Source organism: Nerophis ophidion, linkage group LG18 (genome assembly GCF_033978795.1).
Source record: "Nerophis ophidion isolate RoL-2023_Sa linkage group LG18, RoL_Noph_v1.0, whole genome shotgun sequence".
Taxonomy (NCBI): domain Eukaryota; kingdom Metazoa; phylum Chordata; class Actinopteri; order Syngnathiformes; family Syngnathidae; genus Nerophis; species Nerophis ophidion.
Window position 1 is genome coordinate 28,333,708 of NC_084628.1, and position 27,828 is coordinate 28,361,535.

General features: G+C 36.1%; 2 protein-coding genes across 2 annotated transcripts in view; one reads left to right on the plus strand and one right to left on the minus strand.

Moving 5' to 3' along the window:
* LOC133537062 (tyrosine-protein kinase receptor UFO) overlaps positions 1-5,096 on the plus strand; it is an 85,135-nt gene extending 80,039 nt beyond the window's left edge. Inside the window, exon 20 of the mRNA XM_061877906.1 lies at positions 247-5,096. Within this exon, the coding sequence (XP_061733890.1) occupies positions 247-616 (370 nt within the window). The 3' untranslated portion in view covers positions 617-5,096. The remainder of the gene's footprint in view (positions 1-246) is intronic.
* LOC133537058 (galectin-4-like) lies at positions 3,042-27,807 on the minus strand. The gene is made up of 14 exons (XM_061877900.1): positions 25,195-27,807; positions 21,930-22,018; positions 19,327-19,531; positions 19,146-19,259; positions 17,469-17,495; positions 17,369-17,395; positions 17,257-17,289; positions 13,289-13,315; positions 13,191-13,217; positions 13,083-13,109; positions 12,976-13,005; positions 10,555-10,643; positions 5,355-5,526; positions 3,042-5,292 (listed from the first exon to the last, which is right to left on the minus strand). Exons 1-14 carry the CDS (start codon positions 25,486-25,488, stop codon positions 5,146-5,148), a joined length of 1,308 nt encoding a protein of 435 aa, XP_061733884.1. The 5' UTR covers positions 25,489-27,807; the 3' UTR covers positions 3,042-5,145.
* Positions 27,808-27,828: the final 21 nt, after the last annotated feature.

The window sequence follows — 27,828 nt, forward strand, 5'->3', positions numbered from 1 at the left end:
TATCACTGTGGTATGGTCTCACTAATCAGTGCTGTCAGTGTGGTATGGTCTCACTAATCAATGCTGTATTGCAGTGATATCACTGTGGTATGGTCTCACTAAACAGTGCTATATTGCAGTGATATCACTGTGGTATGGTCTCACTAATCAGTGCTGTCAGTGTGGTATGGTCTCACTAATCAGTGTTGTATCGCAGTGATATCATTGTGATACGGTCTTACTAATCAGTGCTGTATTGCTCCTCAGCTACGCTCTGATGTTCTCCTGCTGGCTGTTGAGTCCAAAAGATCGTCCGTCCTTCGAGGTTCTGCGAGGTGAGTTGGAGAAGACTTTGGAGGAGCTGCCAGACTCCCAGGACCCTGAGGAGATCCTCTACGTCAACATGGACGACTCCTGCGCGGAGGTGGAGGCGGAAGCGGGGGCGGCGGGAGGCTCCTCCCCCTTGTGCCTGAAGGGTCTGGAGAGCACGGCGGTGGAGGTGCATCGCCCCAACCGCTACGTCTTGTGTCCCCAGCACGCCTCCCTGGAGAGTCTGGACACGCCCACTTCCTCCCTGCCACTCAGACACCACAGCTCAGAGCTGCTGGAGGACTCGCAAAAAGTTCCCTGGCAGTGATCCCGTTGTCACGGCAACCACAGCTGAAGAACTTTTTCTCCAAGCAGCAAACCACCGCAGGTTCGATTCCTCGCAGCAGAAGCACAGCAACTTTTTGATACGCTCATTTTTCTACTTTTTGCACTTTTTATACGAAACTTTGTTCCCGCTTTGGTTCCACATGGAGGAGATGTAAGTGGGTGTGACGGTGCGACATCATTGCTTGCTAAAACTCTTTTCAGGCTTTTTAAATACAGCGTGACAAAAATGCTTCCCTCCAAGAAATGTTGGAAGTGGAAAACTAATCGGTTCGTGGCTGCAAGACGATTCGCCCTCACTGCAACTACGTATCATACTATAAAATAAGGGACAAATCTATTTTAAGTCAAATTACATCTATTTTAATTGACAATACATCTAATTAAAGTTAAATTACATCTATTATAAGTGGTGTTAAGTGACATTACATCTATTTTAAGTCAAATTACATCCATTTTAAGTGACATTACATCTATTTTAAGTCAAATTACATCTATTTAAAGTGACATTACATCTATTTCAAGTCAAATTACATCCTTTTCAAGTGACATTACATCTATTTTAAGTCAAATTACATCTATTATAAGTGGCATTGAGTGACATTACATCTATTTCTAAGTGACATTACATTTATTTTAAGTAGCATTACATTTTAAGGGACATTACGTCTGTTTTAAGTGGCATTAAGTAACATTACATTTGTTTTAAGTCACATTACATCTAGTTCAAGTCCAATTACATCTGTTTTAAGTCAAATTACATCTATTTTGATTGACATTACATCTGTTTTAAGTGACATTACAACTAATTAAAGTCAAATTACATCTATTTTAAATGACATTACATTTATTTTAAGTCAAATTACATCTATTTAAGGTGACATTACATCTATTTTAAGTCAAATTACATATATTTTAAGTGACAATACATCTATTTTAAGTCAAATTATATCTATTATAAGTGGCAAAGTAACATTACATCTATTTCGAAGTGACATTACATCTAGTTCAAGTCAAATTACATCTCTTTTAAGTGACATCACATCTATTTCAAATCAAATGACATCTATTATAAGTGGCATTAAGTGACATTACATCTAATTCAAGTCAAATTACATCTATTTTAAGTAGCATTACATATTAATGAACATTACATCTATTTTAAGTGACATTACATCTTATTATATTTGGTCAGTTTCTTATTGGTTGAAGTGAGGCTCGGTCGTGTGCTTAATAGCAGACAAATATTTTAAAAACATTATTTTACCCGCTATGTAGTGACACAGCAATATTTACAACACAACGACTGTGTACTCAGGCTTACATTTTGGTACTTAACACATGTTAGCATGCTATCATTAACATGCAAATGGTTAACTTTTTTTGGTGCTAATTTTAAAGTTTCAGAGTTATATACTTTGGTACTTGACACATGCTAATGTTTACATGCTAACTATTTTTGATTATTTTGCAAGCATACACCTTGTCACGCCAAATTTCTTCCCCCCTACAAAAACCTTCCCCCCGGAAGAAATTTGGCGTGACAGCCCCTCTAATGCTTGAAGGACCCCAATGAGGGTGGAAGGACCTTAAAGCAGCCCACACAGCTGCCTGTTTTAAAAGCATTATAATTGGCTGATTGTCATTGGTGTGAAATAACGGTGAGGTAAAAATTTTAGCATTCCAGCATGCTAACCTTTCAAGCTATTTTTGCTTCGCTAATTTTGCAGCTGTAACTCTTAAGAGTCATATAACGTGGTATTGTCACGCCCTCATTGGGGTTTCTTCAGGCATTAGAAGGGCTGTCACTGCAAATTTCTTTTGGGGGGAAGGTTTTTGTAGGGAGGAAGAAATTTGGCGTGACAGCCTCAAAGTCATATACTTAGCATGCTAACATTAGCATTGGTGAAGTACTTTGGTACTTCACCAATGCTAATGTTAGCATGCTAGCTTTTTTTTTAAAGTCATTTTACAGGTATACATTGTACTTGACACATGTTAATTAGCACAAAAAACCTAGCATACTAACATTAGCATGCCAACGTTTTTGATGACTCTACAGGCATACTCGTACTTTAATACTTCACACATTATTGTTAGCATGCTAGCTTTTCTTTAAAGCTCATTTTACAATTATACATTTGTGTTCTTGACACATGCTAACTTTACCATCCTAGCTTTTTTTTGGGTTAATTTTACAGGTCTACATTTCAGTCATATATTTTGGTACTTCACACATACTAATGTTAGCACGCTAGCTTTTTTTTTGTGCTAATTTTACCAGCATACACCTCAGTCAAATACTTTGGCTCTCGACGCAAGCTTAGCCCTTTTAGTAGCTTTTAGTCATGTATTTTGGTATTTGACACATTTTAACTATTAACATGCTGAAGTTTTTCGCAATGAAGCTTGTAGCTGAACAACGCTTTGGTCGTGTTTCGCTGCGACTAACAACGGAAGGATTTCAAACTCTGACCTCTCCTTGGAATCTGGCGGCCAAGGTCTAGGACAGTGGTTCTTAACCTTGTTGGAGGTATCGAACCCCACCAGTTTCATAAGCACATTCACCGAACTCTTCTTTAGTGAAAAATAAAATGTGTTTTTTTTCCAATTCAAGTCAAAGTTAGATGTTTTTGGTAACACTTTAGTATGGGGAACATATTCTAAGTAACAAAGACTTGAGTTGGAGTTTTTTGGACACAAGGGGAACATATTCGCAGTAACAAAGACTTAATTTTGAGTTATTTGGTTAGGGTTAGAGCAGGGGTGTCAGACTCAAATACAGAGTGGGCCCAAATTTAAAAGTAAACAAAGCCGCGGGCCAAGGTTGAACAAATGAACCCTTTAATAGGGGTCCAAACAAGTTTTGCATTGAATATTGAACAAGCAAGGCTTATATAACTTTATAGTGACATGCAAAATCCAGTTTCAAATAATAATAATTCGAAAATATCAATAGCATATCAAATTAAATAAATACACAAATTTAATGCCTTTTTTCGGCGGCGGGTTTGGTGGTAGCAGGGGTGTATATTGTAGCGTCCCGGAAGAGTTAGTGATGCAAGGGGTTCTGGGTATTTGTCCGATTGTGTTTATGTTGTGTTACGGTGCGGATGTTCTCCCAAAATGTGTATGTCATTCTTGTTTGCTGTGGGTTCACAGTGTGGCGCATATTTGTAACAATATTATTGTCCAGGTGGAAATCGGGAGGGGCACTGAACTTCGGGAGTCTTCCGGGAAAATTGGGAGGGTTGACGAGTATGAGTATTAGCGGTGAATGTGGTGTTACAGCGGCACCGACGCTGTATAACAGCGGCGGGCCAGCTCTAATGCTAAATTGATATTGCCTCAAGGGCCAAATGAAATTACACGAGAGTTTTACACCCATGGGTTGGATCAGGGGTAGGGAACCTATTGCTCTAGAGCCAAATGTGGCTCTTTTGATGACTGCATCTGGCTCTCGGATAAATCTTAGCTGACATTGCTTAACACGATAAGTAATGAATAATTCCGCTGGTAATCACAGTGTTGAAAATAATGTTCAAATTATAAAACATTCTCATGCATTTTAATCCAACCATTTGTTTTCTGTCGCACCTGTTCAAGATGTTGCATTAATAGCCAGAAGTATTATATTTATTATTGGTTAACTTTAGATTTTAGAATAACAATGTTATTAAAAAGAATAAGAGACTTATTATACTCTAAAAATGTTGGTTTTGCTTAAAAATGCACGCATTTAGTTGTATTCAGTGTTAAAAAATATGATATGGCTCTCACGGAAATACATTTTGAAATATTTGGCTTTCATGGCTCTCTCAGCCAAAAAAGGTTCCCGACCCCTGGTTTAGAGGGTTAGGGTTATAATGAGGCCATGTCGAATAAGGCATTAATAAGTACGTAATAATGACTAGTTAAGAGCCAATATGTTACTTATGTGCATGTTAATAAGCAACTAATTAATAGTGAATATGTTCCCCATACTAAAGTGTTACCATGTTTTTGTACTGGTGCACAAAAAGAACCGTGCATGAACATCACCTTGTTCAAACAACAAAACCAACACAGTGCATAAACTCACAACAAATGACACACCTGCAAATCAGTGTGACTTCTGCTGTTGCCGTATCCGTAATACGCCGATAGGGAGAAGTTTTTTGTTACACGATGAGTCTGGTGTGTCTTGACCTCCGCCGAACCCTTGAGCCCGACTCACCGAACCCTTAGGGTTCGATCGAACCCAGGTTAAGAACCACTGTTCTAGGAGGAGTCGTCGTACTGTCACACCCCGAGTTGGAGAGCTTCCTGCTCCTTGGAAAAGAAGACAGGAAGTTGTCAACAAGGCACTTATTGACTGTAAATATTGTGGTCTGGTGAGAAGAAGTGAGCTTCATGTTGAATGTGGACTGAAGTGCCTTCGCCTTTATTGTGTCACTTCTTATAAACTTGGCCTTTTCTACAAAGCTGTCTGGTTTCCATGGCGAAAGTGTGTGTGTGTGTGTGTGACATGCTTCAGAATTGGATGTATGAGATCTGCACGTCGCCGTCCACTTCCAGTGTGTCGATGTCTCCCACATCCTGCAGGCGGTGTGTGAAGTCAAAAAGCGGCTGGCCGTTGACGAAGACTTTGAAGCGGTCTCTGCCACAGCGGATGGACACCTGAGGACCGGGGTCAGGAGGGTCAGGAGAAGCGGGGAGGGGACGGAGGAGAGGTGACTCACGTCAAAGGGCTGTCCCTCCTTGAAGGGATTGTTGTTGCCGCCCAGCTGGCGCTCCTCAGGACCCCAGTGACCACCGATCAAACTGTTCCTGACCACCACGCCCTCCTCCAACCGGGGGTTCACGTGCAGGGCGATGTCTCGTGTCCTGCTCGCCCTCAGGTTGATGCTGATCCTGAAGCGGGGATCATGTAAGCATGATAGCAGTTTCATATACTGTAGATCAATCAGGGGTGTCAAACTTATTTTAGCTCAGGGGCCGCGTGGAGGAAAATCCATTCCCAAGTGGGCCGGAATGGTAAAATCATGGCATGATAACTTCAAAATAAAGACAACTCCAGGTTGTTTGCTTGGTTTGGCTTTGGCCAAAAATAGAACAAACACATTGTGAAAACGCACAAATCACATACAATCCTCTGGAAAAAACACTTCAAGTTTGTTGAAAATTCTGAGGAAATTGGTGCAGTTTGTAAACCACAATGAGTTTAGACGTGGTCTCAGTTTATCTACAAAGCCAGGATTAAACTTTAAATCGCAGTCTTTCTGGGATTGAACAAAAAACACAACAAGTAAACTCTTTGAGGTATCAAACACCTCCTTTGTCATGTCCACATACCAATCCAGAGTTAACTCAACAAACCGTGCGAATCGTAGGTAAAACTATTCAAAAGGTTAAGTTTTCTCACTATATTTTAGAATCTTAGTCGTGGTGGTAATCCGAGAACCCGTTGGTAGAACACTTTATTTCACCAGTTTGGTCTTATGGCTGTAATATTCTGAAGCGTTTTGGGTGTCTAGAAAAGAGTTTTATCTATCTATTATTATTATTAATGTTATGAAAAAGGACAACAACGAGGCATCTTGCAATGGTAAAAGTTGATTTTCAAGACAAAAAATTATTTCCAAGGTAAAAGTTGATTATCCGAGTACACAAGATACTACCGTCTATTCTTAGAACCCACACAAAGACATTATTGGGGATTAAGGGTGCCAAATAACGATGTGTTTGAAGCGGAAGACACAAAATGGCAGGTTTAAATTTCCACGCTTTACTTTGTATCTCTTGCTGGTCCTAACAGAATTGCTATTGTGACATCCAGTGGACACATTCATAACAGCAGTTTCTTTCATAAAAAAAAAAAAAATGCAACTAATTTTAATACTTGGCAAACTCATTAGGCGGGCCGGATAAAACCTGTCGGCGGGCCTGATTCGGCCCACGGGCCGTATGTTTGACACCCCTGTTGTAGATAGTTATATGCTAAGAGTTAGTATGCTAACTGTTTTTGCACATATTTTACAGATTTATTCTTAAAAAAATTGCAGGTATACACCTCAGACTCATATTTTGGTACTTGACACATTTTCCAAAAAAATAAATTGCAGACGTATATATATTTTGGTACTTGACGAATGCTAACTGTTAGCATGCTAACTTTTATCTCACATTTTATAGATTTGTTCTGAAAAAAAAAATTGCAGGTATACACCTCAGTCATATTGTGGTACTTGACACATTCTAACTTTTTTCTAAAAAAAATTGCAGACGTGTATATATTTTGGTACTTGACGAATGCTAACTGTTAGCATGCTAACTTTTTTTTGCACATTTTACAGATTTGTTCTGAAAAGAAATTGCAGGTATACACCTCAGTCATATTGTGGTACTTGACACATGCTAACTGTTAGCATGCTATCTTTTTTCTCAGACATTTTACAGGTATATACTTCAGTCATATTTTTGTACTTGACACATGCTAAATGTTGTAAAAAAAAATTGCAGGTATATATATTTTGGTACTTGACACATGCTAAAAGTTAGCATGCTAACTTTTTTAGCACATATTTTACAGATTTGTCCTAAAAAAAGAATGCAGGTACAGTGGGGCAAAAAAAGTATTTAGTCAGCCACCGATTGTGCAAGTTCTCCCACTTAAAATGATGACAGAGGTCTGTAATTTTCATCATAGGTACACTTCAACTGTGAGAGACAGAATGTGAAAAAAAATCCAGTAATTCACATTGTAGGAATTTTAAAGAATTTATTTGTAAATTATGGTGGAAAATAAGTATTTGGTCAACGGTTCCAAGCTCTCACTGATGGAAGGAGGTTTTGGCTCAAAATCTCACGATACATGGCCCCATTCATTCTTTCCTTAACACGGATCAATCGTCCTGTCCCCCTTTGCAGAAAAACAGCCCCAAAGCATGATGTTTCCACCCCCATGCTTCACAGTAGGTATGGTGTTCTTGGGATGCAACTCAGTATTCTTCTTCCTCCAAACACGAGTTGAGTTTATACCAAAAACTTCTATTTTGGTTTCATCTGACCACATGACATTCTCCCAATCCTCTGCTGTATCATCCATGTATCCATTTTGGTATCAACTCAACTCGTCGTGTTTGGAGGAAGAAGAATACTGAGTTGCATCCCAAGAACACCACACCTACTGTGAAGGATGGGGGTGGAAACATCATGCTTTGGGGCTGTTTTTCTGCTAAGGGGACAGGACGATTGATCCGTGTTAAGGAAAGAATGAATGGGGCCATGTATCGTGAGATTTTGAGCCAAAACCTCCTTCCATCAGTGAGAGCTTGGAATGGTTGACCAAATACTTATTTTCCACCATAATTTACGAATAAATTATTTAAAATTCCTACAATGTGAATTCCTGGATTTTTTTTCACATTCTGTCTCTCACAGTTGAAGTGTACCTATGATGAAAATTACAGACCTCTGTCATCATTTTAAGTGGGAGAACTTGCACAATCGGTGGCTGACTAAATACTTTTTTGCCCCACTGTATATACCTCAGAGTCATATTTTGGTACTTGACACATGCTAACTTTATTCTAAAAAAAATTTGCAGGTATATATATTTTGGTACTTGACACATGCTAAAAGTTAGCATGCTAACTTTTTTGCACATATTTTACAGATTTGTCCTAAAAAAAAAATTGCAGGTATATACCTCAGAGTCATATTTTGGTACTTGACACATGCTAACCTTGTTGTAAAAAAAATTTGCAGGTATATATATTTTATGCTGCAAGTTAGCATGCTAACTTTTTTTGCACATATTTTACAGATTTGTCCTAAAAAAAAAAAAAAAATGCAGGTATATACCTCAGAGTCATATTTTGGTACTTGACACATGCTAACTTTGTTCTAAGACATTTTACAGGTATACACTCAAGTCATATTTTGGTACTTGACACATGCTAACTTTGTTCTAAAAAACTTTTGCAGGTATATATATTTTGGTACTTGACACATGCTAACTGTTAACATGCTAACTTTTTTCTAACAAAAAGTTTGCATGTATACACTCCAGCCATATTTCGATACTTGACAAATGCTAACTTTGTTAAAAAAAATTTTTGCAGGTAAATATATTTTGGCACATGCTAAAAAGTAGCATACTAACTTTTTTTGCACATATTTTACAGATTTGTTGTAAAAAAAAATTGCAGGTATACCTGTACACCTCAGTCATATTTCGGTCCTGGACACATGATAACTGATACCATGCTAACTTTTTTTTAAGACATTTTACAGGTATACACTTCAGGCATATTTTGGTACTTGACACATGCTAACTGTTTGCAGGTATACACCTCAGTTTCATATGTTGGTACTTGACACATGCTAACTTTTTCTAAGATATTTTACAGGTATACACTTCAGTCATATTTTTGTACTTGACACGTACTAACTTTGTTCTAAAAAAATGTTTGCAGGTATATATCTTTTGGTACTTGACACATGCTAAAAGTTAGCATGCTAACTTTTTTTGCACATATTTTACAAATTTGTTCTATAAAAAAAATTGCAGGTATACACCTCAGTCATATTTTGGTACTTGACACATGCTAACTTTGTTCTAAAAAATGTTTGCAGGTATATACATTTTGGTACTTGACACATGTTAAAAGTGAGCATGCTATCTTTTTTTGCACATATTTTACAAATTTGTTCTAAAAAAAAATTGCAGGTATATATATTTTGGTACTTGAAACATGCTAACTGTTAGCATGCTAACTTGTTTCTAAAGAAGTTTGCAGGTATCTACCTGTCATATTTTAGTAAATGACACATGCTAACAGCAGGTATACACCTCAGACTCTTATATTGGTACTTGACACATGCTAAATGTTAGCAAGTTAACTTCTAACACATTTTACAGGTATACACCTCAGACTCATACTTTGGTACTTGACACATGTTAACGGTTAGCATGTTAACTTTTTCCCAATTTTTTTTCACACGTATACACCACAGCGTCAAATTTTGGTACTTGACACATGCTAACTGCTTGCATGCTAAATTCTTCTAACAAATTTTACAGGTATACACCTACGACTCACATTTTGGTACTTGACACAAGCTAACTGTTAGCATGCTAAATTGTTTTCTCACATATTTTACAAGTAAACATCTCAGAGTCATATATATTGATACTTGAGACATGCTAATTGTTAGCATGCTAACTTTTTTCTAACAAATTTTGTAGGTATACACCTCAGACTCATATTTTGGTACTCGACACATGCTAACTGTTTGCATGCTAACCTTTTTCTGACAAATTTTGCAGGTATACACCTCAGAGTCATATTTTGGTACTTGACACATGTTAACTGTTAACATGCTAACTTTCTATTTCACATATTTTACAGGTATACACCTCAGACTCATATTTTGGTACTTGACACATGCTAACTGTTAGCATTCTAACTTTTTTCTGACAAGTTTTGCAGGTATACACCTCAGACTCATTTTTTTGTATTTGACACATGCTAACTGTTAGCATGCTAACTTTCTATTCCACATATTTTACAGGTATACACCTCAGACTCATATTTTGGTACTTGACACATGCTAACTGTTAGCATGCTAACTTTTTTCTGCCAAATTTTGCAGGTATACACATCAGACTCAACTTTTGGTGCTTGGCACATGCTAACTGTTTGCTTGCTAACCTTATTCTGACAAATTTTGCAGGTATACACCTCACACTCATATTTTGGTACTTGACGCATGCTAACTGTTAGCATGCTAACTTTCTATTTCACATATTTTACAGGTATACACCTCAGACTCATATTTTGGTACTTGACACACCTAAGAATCATAGTTGTTTGTTCTTACTTGGCTCTATCTGGCTAGTGTGCTAACTCTTAGCATTTGAAATAAAGAAGACACCTTTTAGCCTTGTAGGGCACCATGCCTCTGATGACCAGCGTCCTCTTGGAGAACATTCCTCCTGGGATCAGGCTGGAGTAAGGAATGGTCTGCACAACACAAATATATTATTTGATGACTTTTCCCCACATGTAAGGACAAAGTACAACTTTTTCACTTCCAATGCCATACCCAAAACCCTATAAAGATATTGATGTGATACAATACCTGTAAGAATCCTACCTACATGTATCATTTAGTAGTGTGAAAGGTTAGAAAAGGTTTGATCGAGTGAAATGAGTCAAACACAATACAAAATCTAACCTTTTTATTATTAACTGTCTTGAATGGACTTATGCTGTCTAAGTTGAAGTGGAGTGATAATAGGTTTTGGCAACTCATGAAATTGAATGCATGATACAGTAAGTTGGATGATGCGGACACTTTTGTTCCTGGAGAATTACTAATACTTCTGGCTTGGAGACTTTGTATGTGTATGTAACTATAAGTATTTGTTTATATTGACACATCTCACATTTTATTGTTCAGTGATTATTAAACATGTCTAGCTTGTGTGCTATTGTGTGCTTAGCTGTTGTGTAGCCGCGAGATGTTGATCTTTTATAAATAGGAAAAATTGCGTGCTAATTGGAGGACATTTAGATGTTGCCTTAGATGTTACAACAGGAAGTGAGTGTTGTGCAGATACAACAACTTCCTGTCAGACCTCAGAGATGTAATGTCACTTTGCCTTGTGGTCAGAGTGTCCGCCCTGAGATCGGTAGGTTGTGAGTTCAAACCCCGGCCGAGTCATACCAAAGACTATAAAAATGGGACCCATTGCCTCCCGCTTAGCACTCAGCACCAAGGGTTGGAATTGGGGATTAAATCACCAAAATTGTTTCTCGTGCGCGGCACCGCTGCTGCTCACTGCTCCCCTCACCTCCCAGGGGGTGAACAAGGGGATTGGTCAAACGCAGAGGACAAATTTCACCAGACCTAGTGTGTGTGTGACAATCATTGGTCCTTTAAAATAGATGTAATGTCACTTAGAATATGGTAGATGTAAAGTCACTTAAAATAGACGTAATGTCACCTAAAACAGACATTGTGTCACTTAAAATAGATGTATTTTCACTTAAAACAGATAAAATGTCACTTAAAAATAGATGTAATGTCACTTAAAACAGATGTAATTTCACTTAAAGCACAATGTTACTTTAACTATATGTAATGTCACTTAAAACAGATGTAATGTCACTTAAAACAGATAATGTTACTCTAACTAGATGTAATGTCACTTAAAACAAACATGTCACCTAAAACCAAGGTAATGCCACTTAAAATAGTTGTATTGTCACTTAAAAAAGATTAAATGTCACTTAAAATAGACGTAATGTCACTTAAAACAGACGTAATGCCACTTAAAATAGATGTACAGTCACTTAAAGCAGAAGAAATGTCACTTACAAATAGATGTAATGTCACTTAAAACAGATAATGTTACTTTAACTAGATGTAATGTCACTTAAAATAGACGTAAGGTCAATTAAAACAGACGTAATGCCACTTAAAACAGATAATGTCACTTTAACTAGATGTAATGTCACTTAAAATAGACGTAAGATCAATTGAAACAGACGTAATGCCACTAAAAACAGATGAGATGTCACTTAAAACAGTTGAAATGTCAATTAAAACAGATGTAATGTCACTTAAAATATATGTAATGTCACTTAAAACAGACGTAATGCCACTTAAAATAGATGTATTGTCACTTAAAAAAGATATAAATGTCACTTAAAAAAGATAAAATGTCACTTAAAAATAGATGTAATGTCACTTAAAACAGATGTAATGTCACTTAAAATAGATGTATTGTCACTTAAAACAGATAAAATGTCACTTAAAACAGATATATTGTCACTCAAAACAGATGAAATGTCACTTAAAATAGATGTAATGTCACTAAAATAGATGTTTCTGTCAGACCTCTGGAATGGTCTTATGCTGTCTTTAAATTGAAGTGGAATGATAATAGTTTTTGGTAACACAAGACTTCATGAAATTGAATGCATGATGCAGTAAATTGGATGATGTGGACACGTTAGTTCCTGGATACTTTCTAATACTCTTCTGCCTTGGAGACTTTGTATGAGTAAGTAATATGTAACTATCATTATTTGTTTGTATTGACACGTCATATTTTATTGTTCAGTGATTATTAAACATGTCTAGCTTGTGTGCTTTTGTGTGCTTAGCTGTTGTGTAGCCGCGAGCTGTCGACCTTTTGTAAATAGAAGAAATTGCGGGCTCATTGGAGGACATTTAGATTTTAGGACAGGAAGTGAGTGTTTTGCAGACAGAACAACTTCCTGTCAGACTTCCTAGCAGATTTAGGAGAGTTTGTCTCTCAGAAAGTTCCAAAGAGTTCTTACTTACTGGGTTGAAGACGGGCTGGCCTCCCATACTCTGCAACAACAACAATCATAACAATAATCATCATCATCATCATAAGCCATAATTGCTGAACATTAATGAGTTCTCACGGGCAAGTTGGATCCTGGGAATCCTCCCTGGCAAGAAAGAAAAACACTTGAAATGAAGTCTCATCTTTCACATGAAATACTTCTAGTAGGGGAAAGAAAGCTGCGCACCATAGTTCCTCCAGGATATCCCTCCTGCTGTGAAGCACACATAACCACCTCATTAGCGTTTCATCACATCACTGATTTCACTTAGCGATGATACTCACCCCCCCACAGTCTGCTGGATAACCCCCCTGCGAAGAAAGAAGCCATCTTTAATGCTGACATTCTCTTTTATAGCCTTGTATTTCCTGGGCTATAAACCTACGCTTTGAACCCAGCGGCTTATAAAACGTGGCGGCTAATTTCTGGATTATTTATCGCTCACGGCCGTAATGCGAATAGTTTCATTAAACACAAGCTGAGATACTGAAAAGTTGTGTTATTGTTTGTGCTACGGTGCCATCTTTTGGACGGGTTCGCTCACTACAAGTGCTGCAGGTTGTAAATGTAATCCCTGTTTCGATCCTTAAACCGGAATAATAACCGTCCATAGTGTTTCTACTCATATGGATTCTTCATTCATCACTCCAAGTAACGTTTGTAAGTTTTACAATATAACTAAAACAATTCCTACTTAAAGAGTACCATGTGTGATGTCCGTTGGAGTGTTTTCATGCAGATTTGTACGTGCTATTGTAATGTAATCCAGCTAGCGTCGCTAATATGCAAACAGGTTTATAAGTGTCTGTGTTAGTATTATTTACTTACAATGACATTATTTCATTCTTTCTTTCTTTCTTAGTTTATTTCGCACTTACACTTACAACATAATACATCAAACAATCCCACATCATTTCACATCACAACATGTCCAAAAAGGAGTCGGAAGAAGCAAAGCTCATTTAATCCTACCCCTTTCCCACGTCAGAGCGTCTACAACAGGGGTCACCAACCTTTTTAAAACCAAGAGCTACTTCTTGGGTACTGATTAATGCGAAGGGCTACCAGTTTGATACACACTTAAATAAATTGCCAGAAATAGCCAATTTGCTCAATTTACCTTTAATAAATAAATCTATATATATAAAAAAATGGTTATCTCTGTCTGCCATTCCGTTGTACATTTTTTTCCTTTTATTGAAGGTTTTTTGCAGAGAATAAATGATGAAAACAACACTCAATTAAACGGTTTAAAAGAGGAGAAAACACGAAAAAAATGAAAATTAAATTTTGAAACAGTTTATCTTCAATTTCGACTCTTTAAAATTCAAAATTCAACCGAAAAAAATGAAGAGAAAACCGAGCTAGTTCGAATCTTTTGAAAAAATAAAAAAAATAATTTATGGAACATCATTAGTCATTTTTCCTGATTAAGATTAATTTTAGAATTTTGATGACATGTTTTAAATAGGTTAAAATTGGACCAAGCTATATTTCTAACAAAGACAAATCATTATTTCTCATAGATTTTCCAGAATTTTTTTAAAAAAAGAAATTCAAAAGACTTTGAAATAAGATTTAAATTTGATTCTACAGACTTTCTAGATTTGCCAGAATCATTTTTTTTAATTTTAATCATAATAAGTTTGAAGAAATATTTCACAAATATTATTCATCGAAAAAACAGAAGCTAAAATGAAGAATTAAATTAAAAGTTATTTATTATTCTTTAAAATAAAAAAAATAAATGTACTTGAACATTGATTTAAATTGTCAGGAAAGAAGAGGAAGGAATTTAAAATGTAAAAAGGTATGTGTGTTTAATAATCCTAAAATAATTTTTAAGGTTGTATTTTTTCTCTAAAATTGTCTTTCTGAAAGTTATAAGAAGCAAAGTAAAAAAATACATGCATGTAATTAAACAAGTGAAGACCAAGTCTTTAAAACATTTTTTGGGATTTTCAAATTCTATTTGAGTTTTGTCTCTCTTCGAATTAAAAATGTCAAGCAAAGCGAGACCAGCTTGCTAGTAAATAAATACATTTTTAAAAATAGAGGCAGTTCACTGGTAAGTGCTGCTATTTGAGCTATTTTTAGAACAGGCCAGCGGGCGACTCATCTGGTCCTTACGGGTTACCTGGTGCCCGCGGGCACCGTGTTGGTGACCCCTGCTCTACATTCATCCACTGACCTCTTTTATAATAAAATGACATCTGTGAATGAGTAATACAGCAGTTTTGTAATATGGAATTAATTAATTCAGTCATTATTAACATACTGAGATGAAGAATATCTTATTTTGAATAAGGTTGAAAGTGTTTCTCACAATTCTTCTTCTTTGTACTTTGTAAGCACTATTAATTTGAACAGCCTCTTAAACTGGATCATATCAGTACAATGTTTAATTTCTTTACTTAATCCATTCCATAATTCAATTACACATACTGATATGCTAAAAGTTTTAAGTGTTGTACGTGCATACAAATGTTTTAAATTAGAAATTCCTCTAAGGTTATATTTCCCCTCTTTAGTTGAGAAGAATTGTTGTTCATTCTTTGATAGCAGGTTGTAATTTGCTTTGTACAACATTTAAACTGTTTGCAATTTTACCAAATCATTAAGCTTTAATATTTTTGACTCAATAGATAAAGGGTTTGTATGTTCTCTATATCCAACATTATGTATTATTCTAATTGATCTTTTTTGTAACACAGTTAACGAATGTAGCGCACATTTGTAGTTGTTTCCCCATATTTCTGCACAATAACTCAGATATGGTAACACTAGCGAGGAATAGAGAATATAAAGTGATTTTTGGCCCAGGACGTATTTTGCTTTATTCATTATTGAAATGTTTTTTGCCACCTTATGTTGTATGTTTTGTATATGAGATTTCCAGTTCATTTTATCATCTATTAATACTGCCAAAAATCTGGTTTCTTTTACCCTTTCAATATCTACTCCGACTATTTGTATTCGTATCTGATACTCTTTTAATCTGTTACCAAATATCATTATTTTAGTTTTACTAAGATTCAAAGATAGTCTTTTTTTATCAAACCATTTTTTAAATTCGTTTATTTCTTCTGTTATTGTTTTATCTTCTGTGTGTTCTCTCCTGAACAGAAACTAACTTCAAGTCATTTGTACCTTTACAAATGTCATTTATAGAAAGATTAAATAAATATTGGTCCCAGTATTGATCCATGGGGTACACCACAAAATATATCCAACCGTGTTGACATATTTTCACCCATCTTCACATATTGCTTCCTGTTGGTTAAATAGCTTCTTACCCAGTTCAATACCAAACCTCTGATGCCATATTTTTCTAGTTTTTTTAATTAAAATATCATGATTAATTGTGTCGAATGCTTTTGTTGAATCCATGAATACTGCGGCTGCACATTCTTTACCGTCTATTGCATTGGTAATTTCCTCTGTTATTTTGATTAATGCTATTGATGTTGAAATATTTGCTCTAAATCCAAATTGGTTCTCCACGAGCGTCCTACTTTTGTTGATAAATTTATCTAATCGGCTATTGAATAGTTTTTCCATGATTTTGGAGAATTGTGGAAGTAATGAAACTGGTCTGTAGTTAGTGAACTGGTGTATGTTTCCATTCTTATGAATTCAATCAATCAATCAATCAATCAATGTTTACTTATAAAGCCCTAAATCACTAGTGTCTCAAAGGGCTGTAGGCCCACATAAGGAATTGGTTCAACTTTTGCAATTTTCATTTTGTCAGGGAATTTGCCGGTTAAAAATGATACGTTCCTGATATATGTAAGAGGTTCTGAAATGTCTTCTATAACATGTTTTATCATTACCATATCTATTCCATGACAGTCGGTTGAGGTCTTAGATTGACAATTTTTTTTTACAGTTTTAATTACTTCTTTTTTTGTCGCATTCTTTTTGTATTGTTTCACTTTCACAAATTCCTCAGTAAATTCCCCAAATCATCACTTTGGAGCGCTAGCTTGCGCAGCTTGCGGGTCCATGACGATGACTTGTGTTTTGCTTGATCGGCCATTTTACTGCCCTAATACAGACACCGTTTGGAAACAATTAAGGTATGTAAATAAACATCTACAGAATATTTCCTGAGGTTTATAGTCCGGTGCAACTAATATAAGGAAACATAATTATTTCTTCTCAAATCCGATGGGTGTGGCCAAAATATCGGTGCGCTTTATGGCCGGGAAAATACGTTCCTAATAAAAATGTTTGATGAAGATCTTACTCCACAGTCCATGCCTCCACCCGGGTATCCTCCCTGCAGCACAAGAAAAAAGAGGTGAAGACATTCTGCAGCAACACGTTGAGATGAAAGATGACGAACTGAGCCAACGTACCGCTGGGCCTCCTCCTGGGTGACATCCCTGCAGGCAACACACGCTGCTTTAGCACTTTGGCAAAACAGGAATTGATGGATGATGGAAATGATATACTTACGCCCATGCCTCCGCCCATGCCTCCGCCCTGCAAAGAGCAGAGTACAATTTATGGATCATATCCATTGACAAACTGATGAGTAAATGAATTTGTCTCAAAATGCCAACTGCTGTTTTTGACAAAGTGTCTTCATGTCTAACTTTCTGTTCCTGCCGCCTCTCCCTGTCCTTGATGCATTCTTGAGCATGTTGCCATGGGAACATTCTGCCTAGCAACAAATCTTTCACATTGTCATTTATTTGTTAATTTATAGAAGTTGTTCAACATACTATAACTGATCTTGCTTTATTTGTTCATCATTTATTATTTCTTCATTATTTATTTGTTTATTTATCTATTATGTATTTATTTATTTATTGTTCATTTATAGAAGTTGTTCAACATAGTGTAAATGATCTTGCTAGCTTGCTTTATTTGTTCGTTATTTATTATTTATTTCTTCATTATTTATATAGTATGTATTTATTTATTATTTATATATTACTTATTTATATAAGTTGTTCAACATACTATAACTGATTTTGCTAGCTTGCTTTATTTTTTCACCATATATTAATTTATTATTTGTTTATTTATTCTGTATAATTTTTTTTATTTATAGAAGTTGCTGAACATTCTGTTACTGTTCTTGTTTTACTTATTCTTTATTTATAAACCCCGTTTCCATATGAGTTGGGAAATTGTGTTAGATATACATATAAAGGGAATACAATGATTTGCAAATCCTTTTCAACCCATATTCAGTTGAATATGCTACAATGACAACATATTTGATGATCAAACTAATAAACTTTTTTTTTTTTTTTCAAATAATCATAAAATTCTGAATTTGATGCCAGCAACACGTGACAAAGAATTTATAAAAGGTGGCGATAAATACTGATAAAGTTGAGGAATGCTCATCAAACACTTATTTGGAATATCCCACAGGTGTGCAGGCTATTTGGGAACAGGTGGGTGCCATGATTGGGTATGAAAATAGCTTCCCAAAAAATGCTCAGTCTTTCACAAGAAAAGATTGAGTGAGGTACACTCCTTTGTCCACAACTGCAGGAGCAAATAGTCAAACAGTTTAAGAACAACGTTTCTCAAAGTGCAATTGCAAGAAATTTAGGGATTTCAACATCTACGGTCCATAATATCATCAAAAGGTTCAGAGAATCTGGAGAAATCACTCCACGTAAGCGGCATGGCCGGAAACCAACATTGAATGACCGTGACCTTCGATCCCTCAGACGGCACTGTATCAAAAACCGACATCAATCTGTAAAGGATATCACCACGCAGGCTCAGGAACACTTAAAAAAAACACTGTCACTAAATACGGTTCGTCGCTACATCTGTAAGTGCAAGTTAAAGCTCTACTATGCAAAGTGAAAGCCATTTATCAACAACATCCAGAAACGCTGCCGGCTTCTCTGGGCCCGAGATCATCTAAGATGAAGTGATGCAAAGTGGAAAAGTGTTCTGTAGTCTGATGATCCCACATTTCCAATTGTTTTTGGAAGTATTCGACATTGTGTCCAGACTGTTATCGACGCAAAGTTGAAAAAGCCAGCATCTGTGATGGTATGGGGGTGCATTAGTGCCCAAGGCATGGGTAACTTACACATCTGGGAAGGCACCATTAATGCTGAAAGGTACATACAGGTTTTGGAACAACAAATGCTGCCTCACCCCCAAGATGTTGATGGTCTGGATGGACACGTCTCCTCCAATCTGCAGGCCGCACACTCGAGCCCAAGGCAGGCGGTGTTGGAAAGTGTGGAAGTCTTTGCCGTTCACCTTGACCTGTGGGGCTAGGTGGTGAGTCAGGTGGCGAGGTGAGCGGGGGGTGGGGGGTTTGAGAGTGTCACACCTGGTAGCCTTGTGAGGAGCAGACGATGACCATCTCAAAGGCATCCCCCTTGCTGAAGGGCATGTCCCGGACCTTCTCCTCCTGGTCCCAGGACGCCCCCTGCCGCGTGTTGAAGACCACCTTGTCCCTGCCGTCAAAGCGAGGGTTGAAGTGGAGGGCGATGTCACTGGACTCAGATTGACCACACAGCAGGTTGATGAAGAACCTGCAGACAGTGCAGCTGTGTCAGCTTGCAGTTATTACCTAACACACTTTGTGTCCTTACGCTGTTTTATGATTCTAAAACTGACTGACTGGTGATGTCATCCGGAAAACCCCCCAACAACTCTCATTGTCAGATCTCCACTAATTTGTCCTGTTCATTTGTAACACTTTTTGTCCACTACAATGGTAGTAATAAATAGTTAATAATATAAGCACTATTATAGTTAATGGCAAAAAAACCCACTGTCATAGTTATTAACAAAAACTATAATAGTTAACACAAAAACGATAATAGTCAATAAAAAAACTATAATACTTAACATAAAAATTATAATAGTTAATAATATAAACACTATAATAGTTAATAGCATAAAACTTATATTAACATAAAAACTGTCATAGTTAATAACAAAAACTATAATAGTTAACATAAAAACTATAATAGTTAATAATATAAACACTATAATAGTAAAAAACACAAACACTATCATAGTTAATAACAAAAACTATAGTAGTTAACATAAAAACTATAATAGTTAATATCAACACTATTATTGTTAATAACAAAAACTATTATAGTTAACATAAAAACTAACAAAAACTATAAGTTAACATCCATCCCATCCATCCATTTTCTACCGCTTATTCCCTTTCGGGGTCACGGGGGGCACTGGCGCCTATCTCAGCTACAATCGGGCGAAAGGCAGGGTACACCCTGGACAAGTCGCCATCTCATCGCAGGGCCAACACAGATAGACAGACAACATTCACACTCACATTCACACACTAGGGCCAATTTAGTGTTGCCAATCAACCAACATAAAAACTGTAATAGTTAATAACATAAACACTAATAGTTAAAAGCATAAAAACTATAATAGTTAACAAAAAAACTGTCGTAGATAATAACAAAATCTATAATAGTTAACATAAAAACTACAATAGTTAATAATACAAACATTATAATCGTTAAGATAAAAACAAACAAAAACTATAAGTTAACATTAAACTGTAATAGTTAATAACATAAACACTATAATAGTTAAAAACATAAAAACTATAATAGTTAACATAAAAACCATCATAGATAATAACATAAACTATAATAGTTAACATAAAACTACAATAGTTAATAATATAAACACTATAATGGTTAACATAAAAACTATAATGGTTAACATAAAAACTATAATAGTTAAACATAAAAACTAAAATAGTTGATATAGAAATTATAATAGTTAACATAAAACTGTAATAGTTAATAACATAAGTAAAACAGTTAATAAAAAATTATAATAGTATATAAAATTAGAATAGTTAACATAAAAATTATAAAAGCTAATAACATAAAAACTATAATAGTTAACATCAAAACTATAATAGTTAGTAACACAAAACTATAATAGTTAATAACATAAAACTAAAATAGGTAATAACATAAACACTATAATAGTCAATAACAAAACTATAATGTTAATAAAATAAACTAAAATAGTTAAACATAAAAATTATAATAGTTAACATAAAAAATATAATAGCTGATAACATAAAAACTATAATAGTTAACATAAAAACTGTAATTGTTAAACATAACAACTACAATAGCTAACATAAAACCTAAAATAGTTAATATACAAATTATAACAGTTAACATAAAAACTATAATAATTAATACCATAACTAAAATAGTTAATATAAAAATTACAATGTATAATACAAATTATAATAGTTAATAACATAAAAACTATAAAAGCTAATAACATAAAAACTATAATAGTTAACATAAAAAATATAATAGTTAATAACATAAAACTATAATAGAAAATAACAAACACTATCACCGTTAAGAACATACAAACTATAAGAGTTAATAACATAAAAACAAAAATAATTAATAACATAAATAATAGTTAACATACAAATTATAATATTTAATAATATTAAAACTATAATAGTTAATAACATACACACTATAATAGTTAATAAAAAACTATAATATATGACAACATAAAAACTATAATAGTTAACATAAAATCTATAATAATTAAAAACAAAAACTATAATAGTTAATAACATAAAACAATAATAGTTAATAACATATGAACTAATATAGTTGATATGTTATTAAATATTTTGCAGCACAAACGACTGTGACAAGGGCCTTGGGGTTTGGTCATGAATAACAACACAAAACGAACATAAAACAATAATGTTAATGACACAAAAAATGTTTGCAGCACAAACAAACTGGACAAATATGTGGACATTTTGACAGAATTTTTTTTTAGAAATACCTAAACAACATAACGGCACAAAAGTATCAGAAAGGAATGTAAATGTTATTTGAATGCCAGCAACGAGAGAGAACCACTCCAACAATCTGACACTGCTGGCCTCACCTGGTGATGTTGTCCGGCACAGAGCCGTGGATGTAGATGGACGCTCCTTCCCTCAGACCTCCATAGATAGGCCCCATGTAGGGGATGGTCTGTAGGGGTGACAAAACTCTCATTGACATGAGGTAGTAGTACTTCATCATGTGTACACACTAGGGTTGTACGGTATACCGCTACTGGTATAGTATCGCGGTACTTATGAATCAAAAACGGTACTATACTCTGTTTGAAAAGTACCCTTTCCCAATTTTTTTTTTTTTTTTCAACGGTCATGACGGCGTGCCGTCATGTCATGACATTGCTGGTTTTACAAGCAGGGGAGCATGTTCACACACACACACACACACACACACACACACACACACACACACACACACACACACACACACACACACACACACACACACACACACACACACACACACACACACACAAACACACACACACACACACACACACACACACACACACGCACACACACACACACACACACACACACAGACTACTTACAAGCAGACACAGTGTGCAGACAGAAAAGGGAGAATGGACGCATTTTGGCTTTAAAAGTAAAGACAAAGGTGAAGTTATAACACTGAAACACCCTTAGAAAGAGGTGCTTTAAGACATGGCTAGCTAGTTAGCGGCTAACGTCCATTTACAGTCGGCAGGGTTTTAGCTACTGTACTTCTAAATCACTAATCTTCATCTCCATGGCGACAAATAAAGTACAAGTATGATTATCACTTGAGGACGAGGAACAGCTAAACATGCTTTACTACACACTGTAGGATGAGACAATAGCTAACTGCTAACAGCAAGCTGAAGGTAAAAAAAAATGCCATGGGTGGATCTACACGTGACATCCACTGTAATGATATCAAGTACAAACCCCGTTTCCATATGAGTTGGGAAATTGTGTTAGATGTACATATAAAAGGAATACAATGATTTGCAAATCATTTTCAACCCATATTCAGTTGAGTAGGCTACAAAAACAACATATTTGATGTTCAAACTAATAAACTTTTTTTTTTTGCAAATAATCATTAACTTTAGAATTTGATGCCAGCAACACGTGACAAAGAAGTTGGGAAAGGTGGCAATAAATACTGATAAGGTGGGTGCCATGATAGGGTACAAAAACAGCTTCCCAAAAAATGCTCAGTCTTTCACAAGAAAAGATGAAGCGAGGTACACCCCTTTGTCCACAACTGTGTGAGCAAATAGTCAAACAGTTTAAGAACAACGTTTCTCAAAATGCAATTGCAAGAAATTTATGGATTTCAACATCTACGGTCCATAATATCATCAAAAGGTTTAGAGAATCTGGAAAAATCACGCTATGTAAGCGGCATGGCCGGAAACCAACATCGAATGACCATGACCTTCGATCCCTCAGACGGCACTGTATCAAAAGCCGACATCAATCTCTAAAGGATATCACAACATGGGCTCAGGAACACTTCAGAAAACCACTTTCACTAAATACAATTTGTCGCTACATCTGTAAATGCAAGTTAAAGCTCTACTATGCAAAGCGAAAGCCATTTATCAACAACATCCAGAAACGCCGCCGGCTTCTCTGGGCCCGAGATCATTTAAGATGGACTGATGCAAAGAGGAAAAGTGTTCTGTGGTCTGACAAGTCCACATTTCAAATTGTTTTTGGATATATTCGACATCGTGTCATCCGGACCAAAGGGGAAGGGAACCATCCAGACTGTTATCGACTCAAAGTTCAAAAGCCAGCATCTGTGATGGTATGGGGGTGCATTAGTGCCCAAGGCATGGGTAACTTACACATCTGTGAAGGCACCATTAATTGTGAATTGTGAATTATATCTTATATAGCGCTTTTCTCTAGTGACTCAAAGCGCTTTACATAGTGAAACCCAATATCTAAGTTACATTTAAACCAGTGTGGGTGGCACTGGGAGCAGGTGGGTAAAGTGTCTTGCCCAAGGACACAACGGCAGTGACTAGGATGGCGGAAGCGGGAATTGAACCTGCAACTCTCAAGTTGCTGGCACGGCCACTCTACCAACCGAGCTAATGCTGAAAGGTACATACAGGTTTTGGAGCAACATATGCTGCCATCTAAGCGCCGTCTTTTTCATGGACGCCCCTGTTTATTTCAGCAAGACAATGCCAAGCCATATTCAGCACGTGTCACAAGTGTGGCTTCGTAAAAAAAGAGTGCATGTGCTTTCCTGGCCCGCCTGCAGTCCAGACCTGTCTCCCATTGAAAATGTGTGGCGCATTATGAAGCGTAAAATACGACAGCGGAGAGCCCGGACTGTTGAACAACTGAAACTCTACATAAAACAAGAATGGGAAAGAATTCCACTTTCAAAGCTTCAACAATTAGTTTCCTCAGTTCGCAAATGTTTATTGAGTGTTGTTAAAAGAAAAGGTGATGTAACACAGTGGTGAACATGCCCTTTCCCAACTACTTTGGCACGTGTTGCAGCCATGAAATCATAAATTGATTATTATTTGCAAAAAAAAAAAAATACGTTTATGAGTTTGAACATCAAATATCTTGTCTTTGTAGTGCATTCAACTGAATATGGGTTGAAAAGGATTTGCAAATCATTGTATTCCGTTTATATTTACATCCAACACAATTTCCCAATTCATATGGAATCGGGGTTTGTAGTCAATAGTAATATGATTACGTTGATTATGTTTATAAACTCAGGAAATACGTCCCTGACACATGAGGACTTTGAATATGACCAATGTTTGATCCTGTCACTACTTGGTATCGGATCGATACCTAACTGTGTGGTATCATCCAAAACTAATGTAAAGTATCAAACAACAGAAGAATAAGTGATTACATTTTCACAGAAGTGTAGATAGAACATGTTGAAACAGAAAAAAAAAGAAAACAGTAAATCAACAAATAGATTAATAATCCATTTTTAAAGCTTGTCCTTTATAATGTAGACAACATAATAAAATGATAAATGAGAAAATATGTTACTGCATAGATCAGCAGACTAATTAGGAGTCTGTTTGTTTATTTACTACTAAAATACAAGTTGTCTAGTAAGTTCACCATTTTATTTAAGGACTAAATTGCAATAATAAACATATGTTTAATGTACCCCAAGATTTTTTGTTAAAATAAAGCCCATAATGCCTTTTTCGTGGTCCCCTTTGTTTAGAAAAGTACCGAAAAGTATGAAAAAATATTTTGGTAGCGGTACCAAAATAAAGGGTATGGGTACCAACCTAGTACACAGTAAGAGGAAGTACTCACAGGGCCGTAGACGGGCTGGTACCCCGGAGGAGCGACAAAAGCCATGGCGTGGTCTGGGTGAGGCGCACTAGCAGGGGGGCTTCCTTTATAGTGGCCAGCAGGGAGGGGCGCCATGTTGACTTTGGAGGTGCAGCACGCACATTCACCTTTGACCACGCAGAGGAGCGGCACTCCGACAGTAAAAACCATGATCAAGAATCTTGTTTCTGGTCCTTGGTGGAGCAAAGGACGATGTCCCCCGCCCAGGACAAACAAGGACACAACGAACCTTATCTTCTTCTTCTTCCACGACATGTTTGCTTTTGATAAGCAGCACAGGAAACATCAAACGTGTAACAAAACGTGTCACCTTTTACATTTCAACCCGTTGGGTACCTGGTAACCAGTACTGCTACTCAAAAATCGAAGTTGTAGTTTTCATTAACAAACTGCAACATGCCATGTAAAATTGCTAATGCTAATCAGTAGCATGTATATGGCATATTTAATGCAAAATAGCATTTTGAAAGTTGGAGCCCCACGTTTGAGTGCTTTCTACCAGGCATGCTTGCTTTGTTAACATGGATATTTGTAACGTTACCTGCCCGCCGAGTGATTAAGTGGGCAACTGAAGGTGACAAAAGGTATCGAAATATGGTCCAGGCAGAATTCCTTTCCTTTGAGTGCTTTAAGATGCGTGTCAAGTTCTTCAGGTTTGTTCACAGCTGTGCCCAAACTTGAAAGGGCCAGTGGGACTCAAGGACACAAAGGGACAACTCAATCCTCTTTCCTTGTGATTTATTGATGTTTGATTTGAAGCAATCAAATAAACTGGGTTATCGGTGTAAATGAATGGATGAAATAAATGAATAGTCAAATTTTTTTTCCCCCAAGATGGCGCTGCTGTAGTGGCTGCTGTTGGCAGGAACTCTGTGCTCTTGTGTCAACCTTTAGTGCTTCCCTCTTGTTTTCATGTATTATATTTTTTTGCCTTTTGGTCCGGGACACTTTGGGACTGTGTGACAAGGGGTGGCACTTTCGTGACCTCTGTGGTGCTTTTTTGTGGACTTCTGGGTCTACCTCCCGGGAGCCTTTTGGCCATTTAGACCAGCTGCTGGGTGTCTGCCACACCGGAGTCGGTTTGGAGGGACTGGAGGAGATGCGGATGAGGGGACAGGGCTGCGGAGTTAGCACTGAGCGCTGGGACGGAGAGGTGTCTTGGCTGGGTGAGCAGGTGTCGGACACCTCAGTCACCTTGGACGTGTCCTCGCTCATCCATGCAGACTGAACACTGACCGAGAGTGGAGTCGGCTGTCCTGGTTGCTTTGTTGGGTCTGCTCCTGTCTCTGGCCATGTTCCCTCCACCAGCGGACGATGGCGTGAAACACCACAGAGGCCACCACAATGGATATGTTTCTTTTACCTTTTATTCATAGCTGTATGTAGAAGTGTCTGGTTGTATCTGATGCTTTAATGTCCTCTGTGTTCTTTGATGTTTTCCTCTTACACACATGTAAGAGGGATGTGTACTATGGCTATGAGTTGTTTTTTTCCCTTGGCCTCAGTCTGCACCCCCTCTCCAGGGCCCAGGCTAAAACCGATTTTTTTATTTTATTTTAATCTTCTATTTTTTTCTCTCCCCCTTTTATTTTGCACTATATTTATGCATTTCAACTGTTTTATATGTATAATGTTTAATATTATTTGTTTAATTTTGTATCTTTTACCTTTTGTCTTTTTTGCAGTATTTTTATGCATTTTAACTCTTTTATATATGTATGTTTTGTATTTATTGTGATTTTTATTATTTTTTATCTTTTAATTTCCGTTTTTTTGCACCATTTTTAAGCATGTTAACTATTTTATATGTATGTTTTGTATTTATTGTTATTTTTATTATTTTTAATCTTTTACCTTTTGGGGTTTTTTTGCACTATTTTAATGCATTTTATGTGTTTTGCATATAGAATGTTTGTATTTATTTTGCAATTTTTAATCTTTTACCTTTTGTCTTTTTAGCACAATTTTTATACATTTTATATGTTTTGTAATGTAGAATGTTTTGTATTTACTGAAATTTTTTATTATTTTTAATCTTTTACGTTATGTAATTTTTTGCACGATTTTTAAGCATTTTCACTGTTTTATATGTAAAATGTTTAGTTTTTAATTGTGATTTTTTAGTTTTTTTAATCTTTTACCTTTTTTTGGCACTATTTTTATGCATTTTAACTTTGTTTTATATGTAGAATGTTTCGTATTGTGATTTTTTTTGTTTTTTTTAATCTTTTAACATTTGTTTTTCCTACTATTTTTATGCATATTAACTGTTTTATATATAGCATGTTTTTTGCTTATTGTGATTTTGATTATTATTATTTGTATTATTTTACCTTTCTGTTTTAATCTGTACAGCACTTTGGGGGAGTTTTAGAAATGTGCTGTAGAAATAAATCTACCTTGACCTTGACAAGGTTATCCTGTCAAACTGTACGTTAGATCTAACAGATGAATACTGTTAAAATGTCAATATTTGAGTCCCGGTGTAGTGGAGGGTCAAAAGGTTAATAACCCCATGCTCACATGATATACGGAACTTAGCGGGGTCTGGACATTCACTAAACACATCTGGCAACACTGCAGGTCTTCTTATTC